This window comes from Eriocheir sinensis, chromosome 31 (genome assembly GCF_024679095.1).
Source record: "Eriocheir sinensis breed Jianghai 21 chromosome 31, ASM2467909v1, whole genome shotgun sequence".
NCBI lineage: Eukaryota > Metazoa > Arthropoda > Malacostraca > Decapoda > Varunidae > Eriocheir > Eriocheir sinensis.
Genome location: NC_066539.1, coordinates 8,018,741 through 8,041,240, shown reverse-complemented (window position 1 = coordinate 8,041,240; position 22,500 = coordinate 8,018,741). Strand labels below are relative to the sequence as shown.

Sequence of the window (22,500 nt, the reverse complement as noted above, 5' to 3'; positions counted from 1 at the left end):
GTAAACAAATAAAGAGATAGAGAAATAGATAGGGTGATAATTAGATAGATAGAGAAACAGATAGACAGCGGGGCGTTAGAGAAGCACTGATAGATATTAAAGCAAGCAGAAAAAGTATTAGGAATCAAATAATCAAAATAAGTCTCTCTCTCTCTCTCTCTCTCTCTCTCTCTCTCAAAAAAAAAAAAAAAAAAAAATCATCAGAATAACGAAGTAAGAGAAACACAAATTTATCTCAGACATTTTAATAACACGTATTTTTTCCTTAACTTTTCCTCTCCCTCTTTTCTTTCTTTTCCTCCATCTTTTTTTCTCTCCTCCATTCCCGGCCTCGAGATTACGTTATTTTCTTTCCTAATAAATAATGAAGGAAAATTCTGCCCGTGAAAATTCGCCGGGCATTATTATTATTATTATTTTTTTTTTTACCTTTTGGGCGAAGAAAGTTTTAGAGGCGTATTATATTTATCATGATATTCAGCACGAGGAGGAGGAGGAGGAGGAGGAGGAGTGTGGGGAAGGAGAAAGAGGTGTGGTGGCGAGGACGAGAAGAAGATGGAAGAGGAGGAAGAGAGAGAAGAGAAGGAGAAGAAGAAGAAGAAGGAGGAGGAGGAGGAGGAGAAGGTGGTTGAGGAAAAGGAAGTGTAGTGAAGGAGAAAGAGGAGGTGGAACGGAGGACGAGGAGATGGAGAAAGAAGAGGAGGAGGAGAAGGAAGAGGAGGAAGAGGAGGAGAAGTAAGAGAGAGGGACTTCAAGCAACTCTTTCCTCTTTCTTCCTTTTCTTTTCCTCCTTTTCCTTCTTCTATTCTTCCTTCTTGCCTTCCTTTATTTCCCCATTTACTCATTTCCTGTTTACTTTTCCTCTGCTTTCTCTCTCTCTCTCTCTCTCTCTCTCGATAATCTACGCGTTTCAACTCTTTTTTCCTTCTCGTCTTCAGTTTCTTCTTTTTTTCTTCATTTTTCTTTCTCATCGATTTTATTAATATTTTCTTCCTCACCCCCCCAGAAAAAACATTAATATTTTCCTTCTTAGCTTATTATCTCCATACGAATTATTTCACAAGATACATTTTTCCCCTCTCACTTCTTTTCCCTGGCGAGTATTTTCCTCCCCCGGCCATTCTTTCCTCCACGGCGTGTTTGCTTTCTTTCCTCCCGGGGGCGTTGGAGACGAGGAGGAGGAGGAGGAGGAGGGAAGCGAAAGAAAGAAGGAGACGAAAAGTAAGAGGGAAAAGAGGGGGATAAGAAGGAGAAAGAAAAGAAAGGGAATGTGGTGAGGCAATAGGAAGGAGAAAGAGGAAGAGGAAGAGGAGTGAAGGAGGAAAAAGAATAAAAAGAAGGAAGAGGAGAAGGAAGAATAAGACGAGGAGAGAAAGACGCAAATAAGAAAAGAAGGAATTTTGGTGAGAAAGAGAAAGTATATGAAGGTATTTATATTATCATTATTATTATCATTATTATTATTATTATTATTATTATTATTATTATTATTATTATTTTTTTTTTTGTTGAAGTTTCACGAATAATTAACTGCAACTTCATAACTTTGTATCGCTTGGGATTATGGTAGGATTAGAGAGAGAGAGAGAGAGCAATCAAACAACTCTCTCTCTCTCTCTTCAATTGCCTTCACCTCCTCCTCCTCCTCCTCCTTCTTCCTCCCTCCATTCTTCCTTTCTTCTCAACATTAATCCCCCTTCTTCTTTCTCTCCCTTCCTCCCTCCTCCTCCTCCTTCCTCCCTCCCTCCCCAATACACGTAGAATATAAAACTTACCATTAAAGACTTTTTCGCCCAGTACATAATAGCCGCCTTTCTCACCAACGAAAACATCTACAAGTATTTTAGAGATAGCTCACTTTTTTTCTGTTTGTCTTTACCCACTCTCTCTCTCTCTCTCTCTCTCTCTCTCTCTCTCTCTCTCTCTCTCTCTATCTATCTATCTATCTATCTATCTATCTACTTGCGTGTGTGTTAATTTTTTTTTTTGGTATGTTTTTTTATTTCTCTCTCTCTCTCTCTCTCTCTCTCTCTCTCTCTCTCTCTTTCACACCTGTTGATCACCTGAGCTAGAAAACGCGACAGCCCGATTTTAAGGGGAAACCCAACTGAACATTTTTTTATATATTTTTTTGTGATATAAGAAAGAAAACGAAGGATGGACACACACACACACACACACACACACACACACACACACACCGCCTCCCCCCAACCTACCCACATTTTTAATCCAGAAAGGAAAAATCCGTGAATATGATAAAATAGTAACAATAAAAATAGTAATAAAATAGTGGCGTATAAAATTAATAATGCGTTAAATTGACGTCTTAATTTAATCCTTTGTTCGGAGAGAGAAAAAATACACACGAAGATTTTTTCCTTAATATTTTTCTTCTGTGGGGGGGAAAAAAAAGAAGAGTGCGTTGCCTTTGAGAGAGAGAGAGAGAGAGAGAGAGAGAGAGAGAGAGAGAGAGAGAGAGAGAGAGAGAGAGAGAGAGAGAGAGAGAGAGAGAGAGAGAGAGAGAGAGAGTATATATAAATAGATCGAGGATAAGTGTGGGGGATGAGACGAAGGAAAAAAAAGAAAGAGGGAGAAAAAGAAAGATCATAAAAGAGAGGGAGAGAGGTCAAAAACTGCGATACGGATACAGGTAGAGAGGGAGGAAACTAATAGAGAGGGGAAGAAAATAAGGGCAAAGGGGAGAGGAGACAAGGAATAAAAGAGGACGAAAGGGAAAGAAAAGGAAAGAGGGAGAGGGAAAAAATTAACAAGAAGGTAATGTGAAGGAAGGAAAGAAACTGAGAAGGGAAAAAAAGGGCTACTGATGGAGGAGTTATTATAAAGGAGGAAAGTACTGAGAGGAGGGAAAAAAGTACTGGAAGGAGAAAAATAATAATAGAAGGAAAAAGTACAGTAAGAAGGGGAAAAAAGTACTCTTATGATGAAAAAAATTACTGTGCGGAGGAAAAAAAGTACTGGAAGGAGAGAAATGATAGTAGGAGAAAAAAAGTACTGGAGGAAGGGTAAAAAAGTACCCTTACGATGAAAAAAGTACTGGAGGAAGGGTAAAAAAGTACTCTTATGATGAAAAAAGTACTGGAGGAAGGGTAAAAAAGTACTCTTATTATTAAAAAGTACTGGAGGGAGGGTAAAAAAGTACTCTTACGATGAAAAAAGTACTGGAGGGAGGATAAAAAAGTACTCTTACGATGAAAAAAGTACTGGAGGAAGGGTAAAAAAGTACTCTTACGATGAAAAAAGTACTGGAGGAAGGGTAAAAAAGTACTCTTACGATGAAAAAAGTACTGGAGGGAGGATAAAAAAGTACTCTTACGATGAAAAAAGTACTGGAGGGAGGATAAAAAAAGTACTCTTACGATGAAAAAGTACTGGAGGGAGGATAAAAAGTACTCTTACGATGAAAAAAGTACTGGAGGAGGATAAAAAGTACTCTAACGATGAAAAAAAGTACTGGAGGAAGGGTAAAAAAGTACTCTTACGATGAAAAAAAGTACTGGAGGGAGGGTAAAAAAAGTACTCTTACGATGAAAAAGTACTGGAAGGAGAGAAATGATAGTAGGAGGAAAAAAGTACTGGAGGGAGGATAAAAAAGTACTCTTATGATGAAAAAAGTACTGGAGGGAGGATAAAAAGTACTCTTACGATGAAAAAAAGTACTGTACGGAGGGAAAAAAGTACAGGATAGAGGAAAAAAGTAATGGAAAAAGAAAAAAGTACTAGGAGGGAAGCAGTACTGAAAAGAGGGAAAAAGTACTGAAAGGAGGGGAAATAGTGATGGAAAGAAGGGAAAAATATTAGACGATGAAAACAAATGGGAAAAAGGACAGTAATGAGACTCCACTTCCCCTTCCCCCCCAAACACACACACACACACACACACACACACACACACACACACACACACACGTAGGTACGAAGAATAACGAAGAGAGGAAGAGAGAGAAAAAAAAAGAAATGGAGAGAGACGGAAGAAAATGCTACTACATCTATTAATATAACTACTTTTACTTCTACTACTAATACTACTACTACTACTACTACTACTACAGAAACAAAGTGGAGAGTAATCAACTTCGAAAGAAAAAAACAAAAACAAGAAAAAAAGACAAGAAAAAAGTAATAAAAAAAGCTAAAAACTTGCCATAGACGAAACTAAACAAACTTTTGGGCACGAAACGGCTTCCGAGAGAGAGAGAGAGAGAGAGAGAGAGAGAGAGAGAGAGAGATGTAAATATAGCTAAGAATTCGACCCCGTAGTGTGTGAAGTGAATCAAAAACAGGCAACTTATGATCTCTCTCTCTCTCTCTCTCTCTCTCTCTCTCTCTCTCTCTCTAGTGGGTACTAAAACAGCTACATGCGAGGTAAGAGAGAGAGAGAGAGAGAGAGAGAGAGAGAGAGAGAGAGAGAGAGAGAGAGAGAGAGATCTCCCCTCTGTTCTCTCTCTCTCTCTCTCTAGTCTTTTATTTCCTTCATCGCTTCCTCTCTCCGTTAATTGCCCGCTTTTCTTTCTCCTCCGCCTTCTTTCCCTCCCACTTTTTCCCTCCAGTCTTTTCCTCTTTCTCTCCTATTTTTCTCATTTCTCTTAAAGCCTTTATGCTCCTTCCTTCCTCCCTCTCTCCTTTCTTCTCCTCCTCCTCCTCCTCCTCCTTTTCTCCCTCCCTTAATTTTTCCTTCCTTCCTTCCTTTAATATTCTTAATTTTTTCTCTTCCTCCCTTTTTGTTGATTACTTTTCTTCCCTTTGTTGTGTTAATATTTTCTTTCTATTCCTTTTTTTCCTTTTATTTCTTTTGTTATCTCCGTTTGAGTCTTGTTTCATTTTTGTTTTTTGTGTTTCTTTTTTTGTGTAAGTTTGTCTAGAAAGGGTAAGCTTCTGTTTGTTTTTTAAAATATATACATTGTAATTATTGTTATATAGAGAGATTCTGAGAGCGCGCGCGTACACACACACACACACACACACACACACACACACACACACACATACACACATTTTTACTTCTATTTACTCCTTCTCAATTTCTTATTCTTATCTGCCTTTCTTCTTTTACATCATCATAACCATCATCATCATCATCATCATCTTTGCCATCATTTTTTCTTTCTTCCACTTCTTTTCTCTTACACATTTTCATTTCTATTTATTCCTTCTCTAGTTCTTATTTTTATCTTTATTTCTTCCTTTACCTCATCATAACCATCTTCACTGTCTTTGCCTTTCTTTCTTCCACTTCTTTTCTCTTCCACGCCACAACCACCTCTGAACCACTCCTTCCATCACCACCACTTCCACCTCTACCCCAACCCTTCCACACCACCTGTATTTCTGTATTTATCTTTTTTCTTCACCATCATCATCATCATCATCATTATCGTCATCTTTGCCTTCAACTCCTTTCTCTTTCCCAACCCCAACACCCCATTGAACCATCATAACCTCCACCTTAACTCCCCCTCCAACACAACCCACCTCCGCCACCCCCCACCCCCCCATTGAACCATGTCCCCCACCATCATAACCTCCACCTTAACTCCCCCTCCAACACAACCCACCTCCGCCCCCCCCCCACCCCACCCCACCTCCGCCCCCTCCAGCGGCGCTAAACACGGAAAAAGAGACGACGGCGCATCTCACTCCCTCCAACGGGGTCACAAAAACAATTGGCAGCGACGAGAAATTCGAAGTCACAAGCAAACAGCAGCAGCAGCAGCAGCAGATGGCGGCGGCAAAAACACCTTCCTTGCAAAAACAGTGACAGCAGTAAGCAGAGAGGGGGGAGGGGAGGGAGGAGGAGGAGAGGAGGGAGGAGACAGAGAGGAATTCAGACCGAGAGAGAGAGAGAGAGAGAGAGAGAGAGAGAGAGAGAGAGATATGGGATGACCAGAGAGTCACTGAGTGAAGGAGGAGAGGAAGAAGAAGAGAAGGAGGAGGAAGAGGAGGAAGAAGAGAATAGGAATCCGATGTAAGACGGTAAGAAGAGGAGGAAGAGGAGGAGGAGGAGGAGGAGGGGAGCAGGGAAGAGAAATAAAAAAACAAAAACAAAAAAAGGAAGTAAAAAGAAAATAAAAGAAATTAAAAAAGCGACGAGAAACGAGAGAGAGAGAGAGAGAGAGAGAGAGAGAGAGATGAGGAAAAGAAGGGAGAAGGGGACCGCGATGGAAGAGAGAGATGGAGAGAAGTGGAGGTAAAAAGGAGAAGGATGGAGAAAGCGGAGAGAAAAAGACGGAGGACGAAAGAGGGGAAAAAGAAAAAAAAACATGATTAATATATGGGAGAAAGAAAAGACTTGGAGGAAGGAGGGAGAGAGAGAGATGTGGGGAGGAGGAGGGACTGGAGGAGGAGGAGGAGGAGGAGGAGGAGGAGGAGGAGGAGGAGGAGGACGGACTAAGTAAATACAAAATGCCTTAAAGGAGAAAAAGACAAGGAAAAATGGAGGGAAAAAGGGATGAAATGAATGAGAGAGAGAGAGAGAGAGAGAGAGAGAGAGAGAGAGAGAGAGAGAGAGAGAGAGAGAGAGAGAGAGAGAGAGAGAGAGAGAGAGAGAGAGAGAGAGAGAGATATTGTATAGTTTTTGTGACACGAGCAAGAAGTGCAAAGTGTGACGTCAGAGAGGAGGAGGAGGAAGAGGAAGAGGAAGAGGAAGAGGAGCAATGGGAAAAAGGTGTGAGGAAGAAGTTGAATAAAGAACAATTACATCGTCTGAGAGAGAGAGAGAGAGAGAGAGAGAGAGAGAGAGAGAGAGAGAGAGAGAGAGAGAGAGAGAGAGAGAGAGAGAGAGAGAGAGAGAGAGAGAGAGAGCGGTTCTAGGAATTCCTTAACTTTAAAAACCTCAAATATAAAACTGTGAACAAGAATGGAGAAGAAAGAAGTCTGGAGGAAAGAATGGAAGAAAAATTGGGCGAGAGGAGGGAAAAAGAGGAGGAGGGAGAGAAGGAGGGAGGGAGTGAAGAAAAAGAGGAGGGAGGGAGAGGGTTGGAGAGGAGGAGGAGGAGGAGGAGGGAGAGGAGAAACCAGGCGAGAGCAAAGGAGACGGAGAGAAAGATGGAGGAGAGAGAAAGAGGAAAGATTGGAAGAAGAGAATTAAGAAGAAGAAGATGAAGAAGAAGAAATAGAAGAGGATGAAGAAAAAAGAAGAAATAAAAGATAAAGAAGAAGACGAAGAAGAAGAAACAGAAGAAAAAGAAGACGAAAAAGAGATAGAAGAAAAAGATGACGAAGAATTACAGGAAGAAAAGAAAGACGGTGGAAGAAGGAGAAAATGATGATGATGAGAAAAGAGAACAAAAAAAAGAATAAAAGAGGAAGGAAAGAAAATACGATAAATCTTATATAACTCAGATATTTAGCTCAAAACAACAACAAAACAAGAAAGAAACAGAAACAAGAATACAATAAGAATCAAGGAGAAAGAGATAACAAAAAACAAAGAAAACAAGTTGAATAAATCACAAGAAAAAGAATGAGGAGGAGGAGGAGGAGGAGGAGGCGGGAGAAGGAAGAAGAGGAAGAGGAGGAGGAGAAACAAAAAAGAAAATTGCACGAGAAATGAAAAACAATACTTCACAAAGACGGTCAAAGAAAATAAAAATGAGAAGAGAGGAAGAAGAAGAAGAAGGGAAGGAAAGAAAGAGGGAAAAAAAAGAAACTTGGAAAGAAAGGCACAAAAGAAACTCAACTTCCAGGAAACTTGCATAAAACGACGATTAACTGGAAGGAAAGAAAGAAAGAAAATAAGGAAAAAAGAGAAAGAGAGGAAATAACAGCAAACGAGAGCGAGAGCAAGAGAGAGAGAGAGAGAGAGAGAAACATGAAAACCAGGAAAAGAAAGTAAGAAAATTTTTAAAAGAACTTTCCATCAAGTTTATCAAAGCAAATTGGAATATATTCTGCTGTCGTTTTCTTTCTTTCTTTCTTTCTCATTCATCTTTTTTTTCTTTAAACCCATTCATTTTTCCTTCTTTTTTCTCATTCTTTCCTTCCTTTTTCCATCATTCAATTTTCCCTCTTATCTTTTTTTCTCTTTCATTACTATCTTTCTTTCTCTGTGGCATTCATTCTTTTTTTTTCACTTCACTCTCATTTCACCCTTGTCTTTCTTTTCTTATTTCTCTTTCTTTCTATTTAACTATCTTTCTCTCTTTCTCTCATTCTTTCTTTTTCTCTTTTCTCTCTTCTCATTCTTTACTTTATTTCTTTCCCTTTTCTTTCTATCTTTCTTTCTCCCTTTCCTTATTTTATTCCCTCATTTCTCTTTACATTTTCTCTTTACGAGCGCGACACACACACACACACACACACACATCAAATGGCGAAATATACTAGAGAAAATAAATTACAATGTTTTTTTTTTATTCTTCAAAATATCTTTCTTTAACTCGGCACTTCTCTCTCTCTCTCTCTCTCTCTCTCTCTCTCTCTCTCTCTCTCTCTCTCTCTCTCTCTTCTTATTTCCTAATCTTCTTCAGTGTTTTATTCAAGCAGTCTTCCCCCTCCTCCTCCTCCTCCTCTCTCTTTTTTTCTCTCTTTCTTTGCTTTCCCATTTTCTTTATTGCGCTCTATCTTTATTTCAGTTCTTTCCGGCTCTTTCTTTCTTTCTCCACCAACTCTATCTTTAATGTGAGATAGCTCAAAGACGTTTTTCAAGAATAATTTCCGAGTATGTTTAATGTATTTTGTTAATTGTATTTTTGTTTTGACTGGGGGAAGAGAGAGAGAGAGAGAGCCAAGTTTCTTCTGTCTGGAGAAACAAATGAGACGAGAGAGAGAGAGACCGCATGACCACTCAACCGGGAGGACTAAATTGAGTGGTTAAACAAGACTCTCTCTCTCTCTCTAAGGCTATCGTGGCTTTTGAAGTGGCTCTGACTTTTACAATCTTTATATTCTCTATTTTTTCCTCGGCATGTGTTTGTGAGGAAGGGAGGGAGAGAAAGAGAGAGAAAGAAAGAGAGAAAGAAAATATATCGCTGTCTTTTTCTTCCAAGACCAAGAAACACATACAAGGAAATGAAAGAAAGACTGAAAGAAAAAAAAGGAAAAGAAAGGAGGGAGAGAAAAAAAAATACATGGTGAACATTTCGTGTGTGTGTGTGTGTGTGTGTGTGTGTGTGTGTGTGTGTGTGTGTGTGTGTGTGTGTGTGTGTGTGTGTGTGTAAACATTTTGACGGTGTATTATGTAAATATTTGAAAAGGGAATGAAAACTTAAAATGTAAAAGATAAAACCAAAAAAAAAAAAGAATTGGGGAAAAATATCAAGGAAAATAATGTGAAGGAAAAATAGTTAAGACAAGACTAAGTCATTTTGAAGACGAGAATACGATGAATTATTCTCTCTCTCTCTCTCTCTCTCTCTCTCTCTCTCTCTCTCTCTCTCTCTCTCTCTCTCTCTCCTCAGACAATTGATCAGTCATAAAATCTTTCACGAAATTCTTCAACCAACCAGTCAATTAGTCAGCCAGTCAATCAGAAAATTTGTTATTCCCTCATTCAATTAGTCAGTCATTCAGTCAGTTAGGCCTTATGTCAGTCAATCAGTCAATCAGTCAATTCCTTAACGAGTCAATAATTCAGTTTATCCCTCAATCAGTCAGTTCGTCAGTCAATTAGTCCCTCAGTCAATCTCTTAATAAGTCCATGCCGAAGTCAGTCCCTCAGTCAATTCCATAATCAGTCAGTCAGTTCGTTAGGCAATCAAAATCTCTGTCACTCCTAGTCAGTCAACCCCTCAGTGAACGTATTAGACAGTCACTTCATCAGTTAATCAGTATCTGTCAATTTCTTATTAATTCAGTCAGTCAACTAGTCAATTCCTTAACCGGTCAGTTCGTCAATCAATCAATATCTCAGTCAGTCCCTTACTCAATCAGCTCCTCAGTCAGTCTCTAAGTCAGTTAACCAGTACATCCCTTAGTCAGTAAGTACACCAGCCAATTCTTTAGATGGCCAGCACCCCAGTCAGTCAATAATAGTTAGTCAGTTTCATGGTTAACGTTTCCCAGTCAGCCCTTTATAGTCAGTCAGTTTCATGGTTAACGTTTCCCAGTCAGCCCTTTATAGTCAGTCAGTTTCTTGGTTAATGTTTCCCAGTCAGCCCTTTATAGTCAGTCAGTTTCATGGTTAATGTTTCCCAGTCATCCCCTTAGTCAGAGTATCATACAACCCCCACAATCAGCCACCCTCAGTCAGGCAGGTAAAGCAATGGACGCCGCCCACCTGTAGCCTGGTCCACGCGCGCGGGGGGGACTGTGGAGATAAAAACAGCGCGTAAGGAACGTGACGGAACAGCGGAGCCCACGCGAGACACATCAATGATACACCAATGGGGGATACCTGGGTCACTATATACCTTTCTCTGTCTCTCTCTCTCTCTCTCTCTCTCTCTCTCTCTCTCTCTCTCTCTCTCTCTCTCTCTCTCTCTCTCTTTTTCTATCTGTTTATCTATCTATCAATATATCTACCTTTCTACCTATTTATCGATCTATCGATATTTCTCATTTTTTCTTTCTTTTTTCCTCTCTTTCTCTCGGTTTCTTTCTTTATTTCGTCCTTTCGTTTTTCTTTCTTTCTTTCCCTCGCTCATGGTTGCTTTCTTTCTCTCTCTCTCTCTCTCTCTCTCTCTCTCTCTCTCTCTCTCTCTCTCTCTCTCTCTCTCTCTCTCTCTCTCTCTCTCTCTCTCTCTCTCTTGCGGGGTGACATATTCGTTCTCATTTCTTTTCCCCTTTTCACGCGCATTCTAAAGCACTTTCACACATCAATGGGTTTTAAGCTTGTATTTCTTTTGCTTCGTTTTACTCTCCTTCTCTCTTTCGTTTCTTCTTCGCTTCCTTACTTATTTATACACACATATTTTATCCTTTCTTTACATATCCCCACTCCTTTGCACTCTCTCTCTCTCTCTCTCTCTCTCTCTCTCTCTCTCTCTCTCTCTCTCTCTCTCTCTCTCTCTCTCTCTCTCCTTTCATTTCTTTTTTTCTTTCCTATTTTTCTTCTTTCATTTCTTTCCTATTTTTTACGTTCATTTCTCTCATTTTTCACCCGTTCTCTCTCTCTCTCTCTCTCTCTCTCTCTCTCTCTCTCTCTCTCTCTCTCTCTCTCTCTCACACACATCAATGGATCTTTAACTTGTATTATTTTTTATGCTCTTCCGCTTAAAACTCTCCTTTCTTTCACCTCCTAACTTTTTCACTTGTTTTCCCCCTTCTCTCTCTCTCTCTCTCCATCCACGCATTCAAATCTCCTCCTCCTCCTTCTCCTCCCATGCTTCCTTCCTTCCTTCTTTCCTCGTGCATTCAAGGATACACAAGGATACACAGGATAATGAGGGTAATAGGAAAGACCAATCAGACAATCGACCGATACATGACAGCTTCTGAGAACTCGATATGTTATTAGTAATGTTTTTTGAGGTTCCTTCCATATTCACACGGCTACCTAGTCTTAATAAAATACCTGGTTAACTAGAACAATATGAATGACTTGGAGAGAGAATAAAGGAGATTTACATATTAACTTTGAAGTGAATGAGGATATACGGGAAATGCAGAATAACCAGAAACGGATAAATAAATAAAAATGTATTGGTGAAAATGGACGGGGTCAAATCTCTATAGCAATATGTACCCTTTTAACTCCTTTGCACACCTCTTCTCTCTTTTGCGCTCCTTTTATCTCCCTTTTGCAGCTTCTTAATTCTCTCATGCATCTATTTACTCTCGTTTTGCACTTTTAATTCTCTTGCGCAGGTTTTCTTTCTCTTTTCGCCTTCTACTCTTTTACCTTTTTCTATCTTCTACATTTATTTCCATTTTTTTACGCCTGTCGTTCCTCGTTTTCGCCTTTCCTATTCATTTTCTTTTTCTTTTTTTCTATCTTTTACGTTCACTTCTTTCATTTCTTTCCTATCTTTCTTTCCTATTTTTCTTCTTTAATTTCTTTCTTTCTTTCATTCTTTAATATTTTTCTTCTTTCATTTCTTTCCTATCTTTTACGTTCACTTCTTTCATTTTTCACCCGTCGCCTCTCTCTTTTGCACACTTTTCTCTCTCTCTCTCTTTCTCTCTCTCACACCTGTTTGCCTCTTCTTTACACTCTTCACCTTCCCTTTATGTTGTTCCTTTTTTTCTCTATTTTGACACTTTTTTCCCCCTTTTTGGCAGCGCGTATTGAAGTTATTATTCGCATTGATATCCATTGACTTCCTATGATTCATTTTTTCTACTTGTTTATTCGGTGACTGTTGTGTGTGTTTGTATCAATTTTTCAGAGCTGCATACCAGTTGTTCTTTTTTCTTTCTCTCTCTCTCTCTTTCTCTCGTTTTGTTTGCAGTGGTAAAAACAGCTTATACTTTTTGTCTTTTGGTCCGGCAGTCTATAAGTTAGAAAGCATTATGAGAGACAATCTACCTACCTGCATAGTTACCTACATACTTGCCGAGCTGTCTATCTTACCCAAAAACCTGATTCTCTACCTACTCTTGTTTATTTAAGTCTGCTGCTCATACATTCTCCCTGTAGCGGTAAAACAACAACAACAAAATCTGTGTTTTCTTCACCAATGTAAAAGAAGACACTGCTTGTTTTATTGCCAACTCCTGTTTATGTAACCCAAATCAACTGCTATTCCTGTTTCCTACTACGGATATACATATGTGAGTACCTACCTACCTACCTACATGTTCCATTAATCATATGTTCTCCCCCTCCTCCTCCTCCTCAAGGTAAATTTCCTAACTAAGGCTATTTTTTTGTACTTTATTTTCTGCTTTTTCAGTTTTTGCCGTATAAGGTAAAGGCATACTGACACACACACACACACACACACACACACACACACACACACACACACACACAATAAATATGGATACGAGGTCATTTCTGGCCGAAAATTATGTTTGTTTCACGCGATATATTTTGAAATATGAGAGGAAGAATGACCCCGTCCCTTGCCTACCCCCCATCTCTCTCTCTCTCTCTCTCTCTCTCTCTCTCTCTCTCTCTCTCTCTCTCTCTCTCTCTCTCTCTCTCTCTCTCTCTCTCTCTCTCTCTCTCTCTCTCTCTCTCTCTCTCTCTCGTATATGTGCTATGATTTCTGGCCAGCTGGGGAGAGAGAGAGAGAGAGAAGAAGAAAGGAGGAGGGAGGAGGGGAGGGCAGTAACAGCAGCAGTGAGAGTAGAGATGGAGGAAAAAAAAAAAAGCGAGGGAGGAAAAAAAAAAACTCGACAATAGAACAATAGCTGTAAAATCCACGTCACATATACACGAAAGAGGGAAAGAAAGAAAGGGAGAGAGACAGAGAATGGAGGAAAAAAAGCCAGAAAGAAAAAAAAAGGGAGGGAAAAAATGACCCCCCCCCCCCCTCCCACACCCTTAATATAAATCATAATGAACATACCGAGGGAGGGAAAAAAAGAAGAGAAAGGGGAAAAAAAGGGAAAAAAAAGTCAGGTTGTCCAGTTGTTGACAATAGCCACACGACTTCCATAAATGATGTCACCACAAAGCTCGTTCTCTTTCCCGTTTTCTTTCTTTGCATCCGTTTTCTTTCTTTTTTTTACCGTTGTGGCATAGACTATTCCATTCAGTGTCTGCGGTGGTTATACGTTTTTTTTTCTTTTTTTGTTTTTGTTTTTAGTGTACTCTCTCTGTGTGTGTGTGTGTGTGTGTGTGTGTGTGTGTGTGTGTGTGTGTGTTTCTCTTTCTCTCTCTGCGCCTCAAGGAAGTAACAAGAACATAAACATTTAAACAAAACAATATGTGGTGTATTTTTCTGCGGAAGAAGAAGAAAGAAGGAAACAAAACACAAAAAAAAAATAAGACCGAGAATATTAAAACAAAAATACTTCAAGTCAGTGGAGTGAAGATTGTATGTGAAGAAGAAAGAGGAGGAGGAGGAGGAGGAGGAGCAGTAGGAGGAGGAGGTGGAGGAGAGATAGAGGATATGATTATGATGAACAAAAGAAAGAAAAAGAAGAGTTAAAGTATAAAAAAGTGGAAAAAAACGCTGAGGAAATGAAGTAGAAGGGGAAGAACTGAAGAAGAAGACGAAGAAGAAGGAAAAGAAAAGGATAAAGAGGAAAAAGAAGAAAAGAAGAAGACAATGTTAATGATGATGATGAAGAAAAAGAAGCAGAAGAAGAAGAAGAAAAGAAAAAGAAGAAGAAGAAGAAGAAGAAGAAGAAGAAGATGGGAGTAGACTTTCCGGGTTCATAATTCACTTGAGCACTTTTTCTCTTCCCATTCTCTTCGTCTTTTCTCCAACCACTTATTATATTTCCTCTACCATGAAAAATCTCTCTCTCTCTCTCTCTCTCTCTCTCTCTCTCTCTCTCTCTCTCTCTCTCTCTCTCTCTCTCTCTCTCTCTCTCTCTCTCTCTCTCTCTCTCTCTCTCTCTCTCTCTAAGTCATGTCTCTCTCTCTCTTATTGTTCTTCCGGTTCTTGTTCTTTCTTATCATCATCATCATTATTGTTTTTGTTTATTTTTCTTGTTTCCTTTCTTTCTTCGTCTTCTTCTTCTTCTTCCTCCATCTCCTCATTCTTCTTCCACATCTTTTTGCATTTCTTGTCCGGAGTCCTTCTTTTCCTTCTTCATGTAGTTTCCCACCTTCCTCCTCCTCCTCCTTCTCCTCCTCCTCCTCCTCCTCCTCCTCCCTCGCCTGGAGGTCACAATGCGTGTCGCGGCCTCGCATGAGACAAAGATATGAGTTTTATTTTTACTCCAGTACTGTCTCCTCCTCCTCCTCTTACTTCTCCTCCTGCTCCTCCTTCATCTCCTCCTTCATCTCCTTCTCCACCTCCTGCTCTTCCTTCTCCTAGTCTCATTTTTTTCCCTTTTTCCTCTTCGTCACCTCTTGATTTAATGATTTTTTTTCCTTCTCTGCTTTCTCGATTTCTTGACTGTCCTCCTCCTCCTCTCCTCCTCCTCCTCCTCCTCCTCCTCCTCCTCCTCTTCCTCCAGCGATTATTATGTCACGCTGGCGGAAAACACGAAGCATAATATTCACACACACACACACACACACACACACACACACACACACACACACGAGAATTTAAGTAGACGAGAAATAATTATCAGAAGGTTGAGAGAATAAAGCGTACATTAATAATAACGAAAATAAAATAATAATAATAATAATAATAATAATAATAATAATAATAATAATAATAATAATAATAATAATAATAATAATGATAATATTTAGTGTTTTAAAGTCTTAGTTTTCATTATATTTTCATTGCATTCTTCCTTCCTATGACTGAAAATGTCTTGCTGTATCTTTTTTTAAACAAGTTTCTATCATATTTCATCTCTCTCTCTCTCTCTCTCTCTCTCTCTCTCTCTCTCTCTCTCTCTCTCTCTCTCTCTCTCTCTCTCTCTCTCAGTATAATCTCTCAGCCCATCTCTTCTTCATTTCTCTATTCTTTCTTAACTTTCTTTTTCTCTACATCGCTATCTTCCCTTCCTACTTCTCCTCCTCCTTTTACTTCTTCTTTTTCTCTTCCTCCTCCTCCTCCTCTTCCTCCTCCTTGAACTGTAACCTATTTTTCCCTCTCGCTCTCCGTTCATTTTTCACTTTCTTTCATCTTCCCCTCTTCCTCTTCTTTTTCTCTTAAACGCTTCATCATTTTCTTCTTCGCTTTTATTCTCTCTCCATGAATCATCCTTTCTTGCCCTCTCCCCATATACCCTGATAAGATTTCGGGTTGGCTGTCTGTCTGTCTGTGTCTGTCTGTTTTTGTGTGTGTGTGTGTGTGTGTGTGTGTGTGTGTGTGTGTGTGTGTGTGTGTGTGTGTGTGTGTGTGTGTGTTTTTCTCTGTCTCTCTCTCTCTCTCTCTCTCTCTCTCTCTCTCTCTCTCTCTCTCTCTCTCTCTCTCTCTCTCAATGCAGGGGGTACTTATAAAAATCCCTCTCCCTCCCATTTCATCTCCCTTTCTCCCTTCCCTCCCTTAATCCCTCCCCATAACCTGAATCCCTCCTTCTCTTCCTCCCCTCTTTCCTCTCTCCCCTCCTTCATTCTCCCTCCTCCCAATTGCCTCCTTCTCCCGTTGTATCATCTCCATAACGTGTATCTCTCCTTCTCTTTCTCTCCCTTCCCCCTCTTCTTTATTCCTTTTCTCTTCTTCTTTCTATTTTTCCAATCTTCCTTCTTTTCCTTCTTTTTTTATTTTCCTTATCGTCTTGCCTTTCCTCCTCTCTTTTCTTCCTCCGTTCTTTTCTCTTTTATTCTCTCCCTCCCTTTCTTCTCGTTTTTCCCTTCTTCCATTTTCATAGTTCTCTCCTGTTTCCTTTCATTTCCTCTGTTTCTCTTTTCCCTTCATTCTTTTCTTCTATGGCCCCTCTTCATCCGATTTCTTTTTCTTTTTCTTTCTTCTTTCTTTTCAACCTCCCCTTTCCTTCCTATGTTTTACTGCCTCATTTCCTTTCCTCTTTTTCCGCTCTCCCTCTTTCCTTCATTCCTCTTCATTCTTTCATGTTTTTTTTCCCTCCCTTTCGCTTTATCTTCCCTTTTTCTTTCTCAGTAATAATGTCTTCTTCGATTCTCCTTTCTTCTTCATCCTTTCCTTTCCTCTGTTTTTCATTTATCATTTATTCTACACCTATTCCCTTCCTTTCTTCCATATTCTTCCCTTAATTCCCGTTTTCTCTCCTTCCCTTATCCTCCTTCAATTCTTCTCCCATACTCCCTTCTTCCTTCCCGACTCTTCTCTCTCCCTTCCTCCCTCTCTGCTTCCCATCATCCTTCCATTTATCTCCCTCTTCCTCCTTCCTCCTTCCGTCTTTCCTTCTCTCCTCCTCCCCTACCCTTTCTTATCCAACCCTATCCTCCATTAATTCTCTACCCATCCCTCTTTCCTTCCTTATCCTACTCTCTCCTTCCATTCTTCTCCCTCCTTCCGTCTTTCCTTCTCTCCTCCTCCCCTTTCATCTCTTATCCTACCCTATCCTCCATCCACTCCCGACACCCCCTTTCCTTCCCTCCTTCCTTCCTTATCCAACTCCCTCCTTCCATTCTTCTTGCACCCTCCCTCCTCCTCCTCCTCCTCCTCCTCCTTCCCTTCTTGGTACACGACTACACGACTTTCCTTGCACAAAAATCCGGCAGCCTCGTAAAGAGAATTGATGAAGCTTAGCAATCAAGAACGGAGATGTAACAATAAATTCGAAGGGGCGTCTCTCTCTCTCTCTCTCTCTCTCTCTCTCTCTCTCTCTCTCTCTCTCTCTCTCTCTCTCTCTCTCTGGGCTGGGATGGCAAGAAGACAGTCTGGGAGTAAGAAGAATGAGAAGGAGGAAGAGGAAGGAAGGAAGAGGAAGAGGAGAACAGGAAGTAAAGAGGAAGAGAGTGGTTGTGGATTTTTGTGCTTTCTTTATTGTTTTTGTTTTTTGTTTTTGTTTTTCGTGATTATCTTTTTTTTTTCTTCTTCATTCTTTCTTCCTCTTCCTCCTTCCTGTGTTCGTAGTTCTCCGTTTTCTTTGCCTCGTTTTCTTTTTCTTTTTCTCTCTTCTAATTCCCCGAAGTCAGTGTTACCAGTTCCTCTTCCGCTATTTTTTATCTTTTTTCTTTCTTTCTTTCTTTTCCTTCTTCTTTATCTATTTCTTTCTTTCCTTCTATTCTTTCTTTGTTCCGTTCATAACTTCATTCTTTCTCTCTCTCTTTTTTTCTTTCTTTCTTTCTTTCGTTCTTTCTTTCCTTTTCTTCCTCGCTTTTATTTTTCTTCTATTCTTTACTTTCTCTAATATTTCATCCTCGCTTCTTTCTCTATCGTAAGAACACACACACACACACACACACACGTCTAGACACATTAAATAACGTAAAAGAACATTAAATAAAAAAATACTATCTTCATTATTCTTTGGGTTCGAAAATTTATGTCCGTGACGCGAAATTATTAGAGAGGAATAAAATGAATTAATGACGGCTTCGAAAATTAATGAAGGAAGGAATAATGAATAAATGAAGGAAGGAAGGAAGGAAATGAAGGAAAGGGGAGAGAAAAAGGAATGAAAAAAGGGAAACGCGCGCAAAATGTGATAAATGAGAGAGAGAGAGAGAGAGAGAGAGAGAGAGGCTTCATATCATCGTTTATTTTTTTTATCAATTTTCGCCGTATTTAATTAGTTAGTTTGGCACGCGTAGGAGAGAGAGAGAGAGAGAGAAGAAAGAGAAGGAAAGAAAGCACAAAAAAAGAGAGAAAGAGGAAGGGAGAGAGGGAGAGTAAGGGGAAGGAAAATAAGATGGAACGAAATGAAGAGGGAAGGAAAGGAAGAAGAGAGGAAAGGAGAAAGAAAAGATAAGAGAAGGAGAATATAGGAATAGGGGAGGAAAATAAAGCAGAGGAGGAATGAAGGAAGGAGTAAGAGGAAGAATAGGTGGAGGAGGAGAGGAGGGAAGGTGATCGTAAGGGAAGTGAATAGGGAAATGGGAGGAGGAAGAGGAAAAGGAGGAGGAGGAGGAGGAGGAGGAAGAGGAGGAGGAGGAGGTCACACGGCAGAGAGTGATCCATCTAGGTTTTTGCATTGTGGAGGGAAGGAAGAAGGGAAGGAGGGAAGCATTTAGGAGGAGGAGGAGGAGGAGGAGGAGGAGGAGGAAGAGGAAGAGGAGGAGGAGGAATGTTCTGGTGTTTTTCCTCCTTTTTTTCTTTTGCCTTATTTGCTTGATTATAAAACTCTCTCTCTCTCTCTCTCTCTCTCTCTCTCTCTCTCTCTCTCTCTCTCTCTCTCTCTCTCTCTCTCTCTCTCTCAACGGATACATATAATAGTTTCATTTAGACTATATTCTCTCTCTCTCTCTCTCTCTCTCTCTCTCTCTCTCTCTCTCTCTCTCTCTCTCTCTCTCTCTCTCTCTCTCTCTCTCTCTCTCTCTCTCTCTCTCTCTCTCTCTCTCTCTCTCTCTCTCACTAATTAGAGTCCCTTCCCTCTCTTTGGGGTTTCCAGTCTCCCTCCCTTCATCTTTTTCCTCCTCTCTCCTCTTCTTTCCTCTCCTTCCCTCCCTCTCTTCCTTTCACTCTCTCTCTCTCTCTCTCTCTCTCTCTCTCTCTCTCTCTCTCTCTCTCTCTCTCTCTCTCTCTCTCTCTCTCTCTCTCTCTCTCTCTCTCTCTCTCTCTCTCTCTCTCTTTTCCATTTTCTTCCCTTCCTTTCCTCCTCATTACTTGCCCTTCATTATCTACCTTTTCCCCCTTCCTTCCTTCCTTCCTTCCTTCCTTCCTTCCTCCATTGTCGCTTCATTATTCCTTCATTCTTCCTTCCTTCAATTTTCTACTCCCCTTAATCTTCGTCACCATCACAACCCATCCATCACTACCCCTTCTCTTCTCTTCCCATCCACTTTTATTCCATTCCATCCCCTTCCATTACAGCCCCCTCCTTCCACATCCATGCCTGGTCTTCCCTTCCCTTCCCTTCCCGCCATTCTTTCCCTTCTCCTCCATCTCCACTTCATCCTTTTCCATCTGAACCCTTCCTTTCTTGTCCCTTCTCTTCCCTTCCCTTCCATCCCCTTCCATTCCCATTCATCCAATCCTATTCCACTCCAACCCCTTCCTTCCACGTCACTTCCCTTCCCTTCCCTTTGATTCCCTTCCATTCCCATCCCTCCGATCCTAACCCACTCCAACCCCTTCCTTCCACGTCACTTCCTTCCTTTCCCCTTCCATTCCATCTCTACTCCATCCCCTCCCATCGCAATCCCTTCCTTCCACATCCCTTCCCTTCCCTTCCCTTCCTTGCCTTCCTTAACTCCTTCCATTCTGCGTACGAAAAATTCACGTACACAAACTTATAATTATACTGAACGGGCGGTGTACGAAATCGCCGCCGCCGCCGCCGCCGCCCTCTCATGTTTGCAGCGGCCGACGGAGACCTTGTACGAAGCGGCGGCGGAGCGGAGGAACAAAAATAAGGCTGATAAAAAGGGGAAGAGGTGTACAGAACATGCAGCAGCGTACGGAGGGAAGAAATGGAGGGAAAAAGGGATGAAGGAGGAGGAGGAGGAGGAGGAGGTGGTGGTGGTAAGGAAGAGGAGATGGGGGAGGGGTAAGGAATGAGGGTAGAATAAGCAGTGTAGGAAGAGGAAGAGGAGGAGAAGGAGGAGAGAGGAAGAGGAGGAAGAGAGAGAAGGGGGGAAGAGGAATAGTTAGTTCAATGTGTGTGCGTGTGTGTGTGTGTGTGTGTGTGTGTGTGTGTTTGAGAGTTAGTTGTTGTTGCTTCTGTTACTACTACTACTACTACTACTACTGCTACTATTACTACTACTACAAATACAACCACTACCATCAACACTACAGCTACAACAACAACATTATAAAAAGCAACAGCAGAAAGGATAAAAAAGAAAGCCAGAAACAGGAAAACAACAACAAAACACAAAAATTACAAAAACAAGAAGACCAAAAAATTATGAGCAAAGATGTAAAAGTTAAAGACGAAGAAAAAAAAAAGAAGAGAAGATGCAGACTTACTGACCCCAAAACAAACAAACAAACAAACAAACAGGAAAAGAAAAACAAAAAAAAGGCGGTTTCTCAAAAGTTTAATGCACAAAAGGAGAATATTTCGGCTCATCTCCTCTTCCTTCTCCTCCTCTTCCTCCTTCTCCTCCTCCTTCTCTTCCTTCTCCTCTTCTTCATCTTTTTCCTTCTACTTCTTCTCCTGTGGTTCTTTTTATCTTTGTCTTAATTTACCCCTTCGTCCTCCTCTTCCTCTTGCTCCTCCTTCTTCTCCTCCTCTTTTTTCTTCTTGTCTTTCTCCTCCATCTCCATCTCCTTCACTTCATGTCGTCCTTTTCCTCTTCATCTTCCTCCCTGCCTCCTCTTCTTCTTCTTCTTCCTCCTCCTCCTCCTCCTCCTTCTGCAGTTCTTTTTCAATTCCTTCAACTTATCCCAATCACCCTTCCCCCCGTTCTCCCCTCCTCCTCCTCCTCTTCCTCCTCCTCCTCCTCCTCCTCTAACGTTCCTCTTGAAGACAACAGAAGAAAACACGAGAGGGAAAAAAAGGAGAAAAAGAAGGTTGAAAAAGTAGGAAGAGCGGTTGATGCTTACTGACCCTCGCCTCTATAGCGGCGCCGGAAGGAGGAGGAGGAGGAGGAGGAGGAGGAGGAGGAGGAGGAGGAGGAGGAGGAGAAGTGTCAGTTGTGGAAAAGGAAAAAGAACAGGAGTATGAATATGAAGAGAAGAATGAAGAGGAGGAGGAGGAGGAGGAGGAGAAAGAGAAGGAGTTATAGGAAGAGAGAGAGATAAAGAAAAAAAAAACAGGAGTATGAAAATGGGAAAATGATAATGATAAGAATGAAGTTCAGGAAGAAGAAGAAGAGGAAGAGGAGCCAGAGAGAGAGAGAGAGAGAGAGCGAGTGAGAGAGGAAAGGAGAAAAAAAACTTCGGAAAGAAACTAAGGAAACAATCAATGCGACTTGAAAATCAATAAACTTAAACTCCATTGCAGAGGAAGAGGAGGAGGAGGAGGAGGAGGAGGGAAAGGAAAGGAAAAAAGTCCCTCCTCCCTCCCTCTCTCCCTTTCCTCCCTTCCTTCCTTCAAACCTCTTTATTCCACTTCTCCACTTTTCTACTCTGCCAGAGGAGAGAACAATGGAGAAGAGGAAGAGGTGGATAGGCTAAATTAGGAGAAAGAAAAAAAGGGGAAGATAGAAAGAAAGAAAGAAGAGGGGAAGGGCAGAGAAGGGAAGGGAAGAGAGAGAGGGAGAGAGACTTGTATGGGAGAAATGCAGTTGCTAAGAGGGGAAGGAGAGAAAAAAAGATACTGGAGAGGGGAGAGAGAGAAAGGGAGAGAGAGAGGGTGAGGGAGGGAGGGTAAGGAGGAAAGGGAGAGTAAGAGGGAGAGAAACAAAACTCAAAGCTATAAGAGATATGGAGGAGAAGGGCGGAAGGGAGGGAGGAAGGGAGGGAAGAGGGAGAGGAGAAGAGGGGAAGTGGAGGAAGGATGATCGCTGGGAGGAGGAGAAGGAGGAGGAGGAGGAGGAAGAGGAGGAAGGGATGCGAAGGGAGGAGAAATACAAGGAAGAGGAAAAAGAGAAGAGATGAGTGAGGAAATTGTGAAAGAAGAAAAGGAGGAGGGAGAGAAGAGAGAAGAGATAGGAGGAGGAGGAGGAGGAGGAGGAGGAGGAGGAAAACAGATAAGGAAAGGAATGAGAGGAGAAGGGATAGTGAAGAGAAGAGGAAAAGAAAGTGGAGGAGGAGGAAAAGGAGAAAAAAGAGGATAACAAATAAAAAAAATAAGGGAGGAGAGAAGAAGAGAAAGAAGAGGAAGAAAGGTAGACATAAATTGGAGGTTAGAGAAGAAATAAAAGGAAAAAGAGAGGCAAAAGAAAAAAGGAAAATAAAAGAAGAAAATAAGCGAGAGGGAGAGTGAAAAGAAAAGAGGAGGAGAGAAGAAAAGAGAAAAAAAGAAAATAAGAAAATAAGAGAAAGGGAGAGTGAAGAGAAAAGAGGAAAAGAAAAGATAAGAAGAAAAGAAGAGAAAAGG

General features: G+C 40.9%; 1 protein-coding gene across 14 annotated transcripts in view; it reads right to left on the bottom strand.

The window, feature by feature from the left end:
- LOC127005851 (NGFI-A-binding protein homolog) overlaps positions 1-22,500 on the bottom strand; it is a 193,014-nt gene that overhangs the window by 137,471 nt on the left and 33,043 nt on the right. For all 14 annotated transcript variants that reach the window (XM_050875129.1, XM_050875131.1, XM_050875133.1 and 11 more), the window contains exon 4: positions 10,238-10,267. In XM_050875129.1, the coding sequence (XP_050731086.1) occupies positions 10,238-10,267 (30 nt within the window). The remainder of the gene's footprint in view (positions 1-10,237; positions 10,268-22,500) is intronic.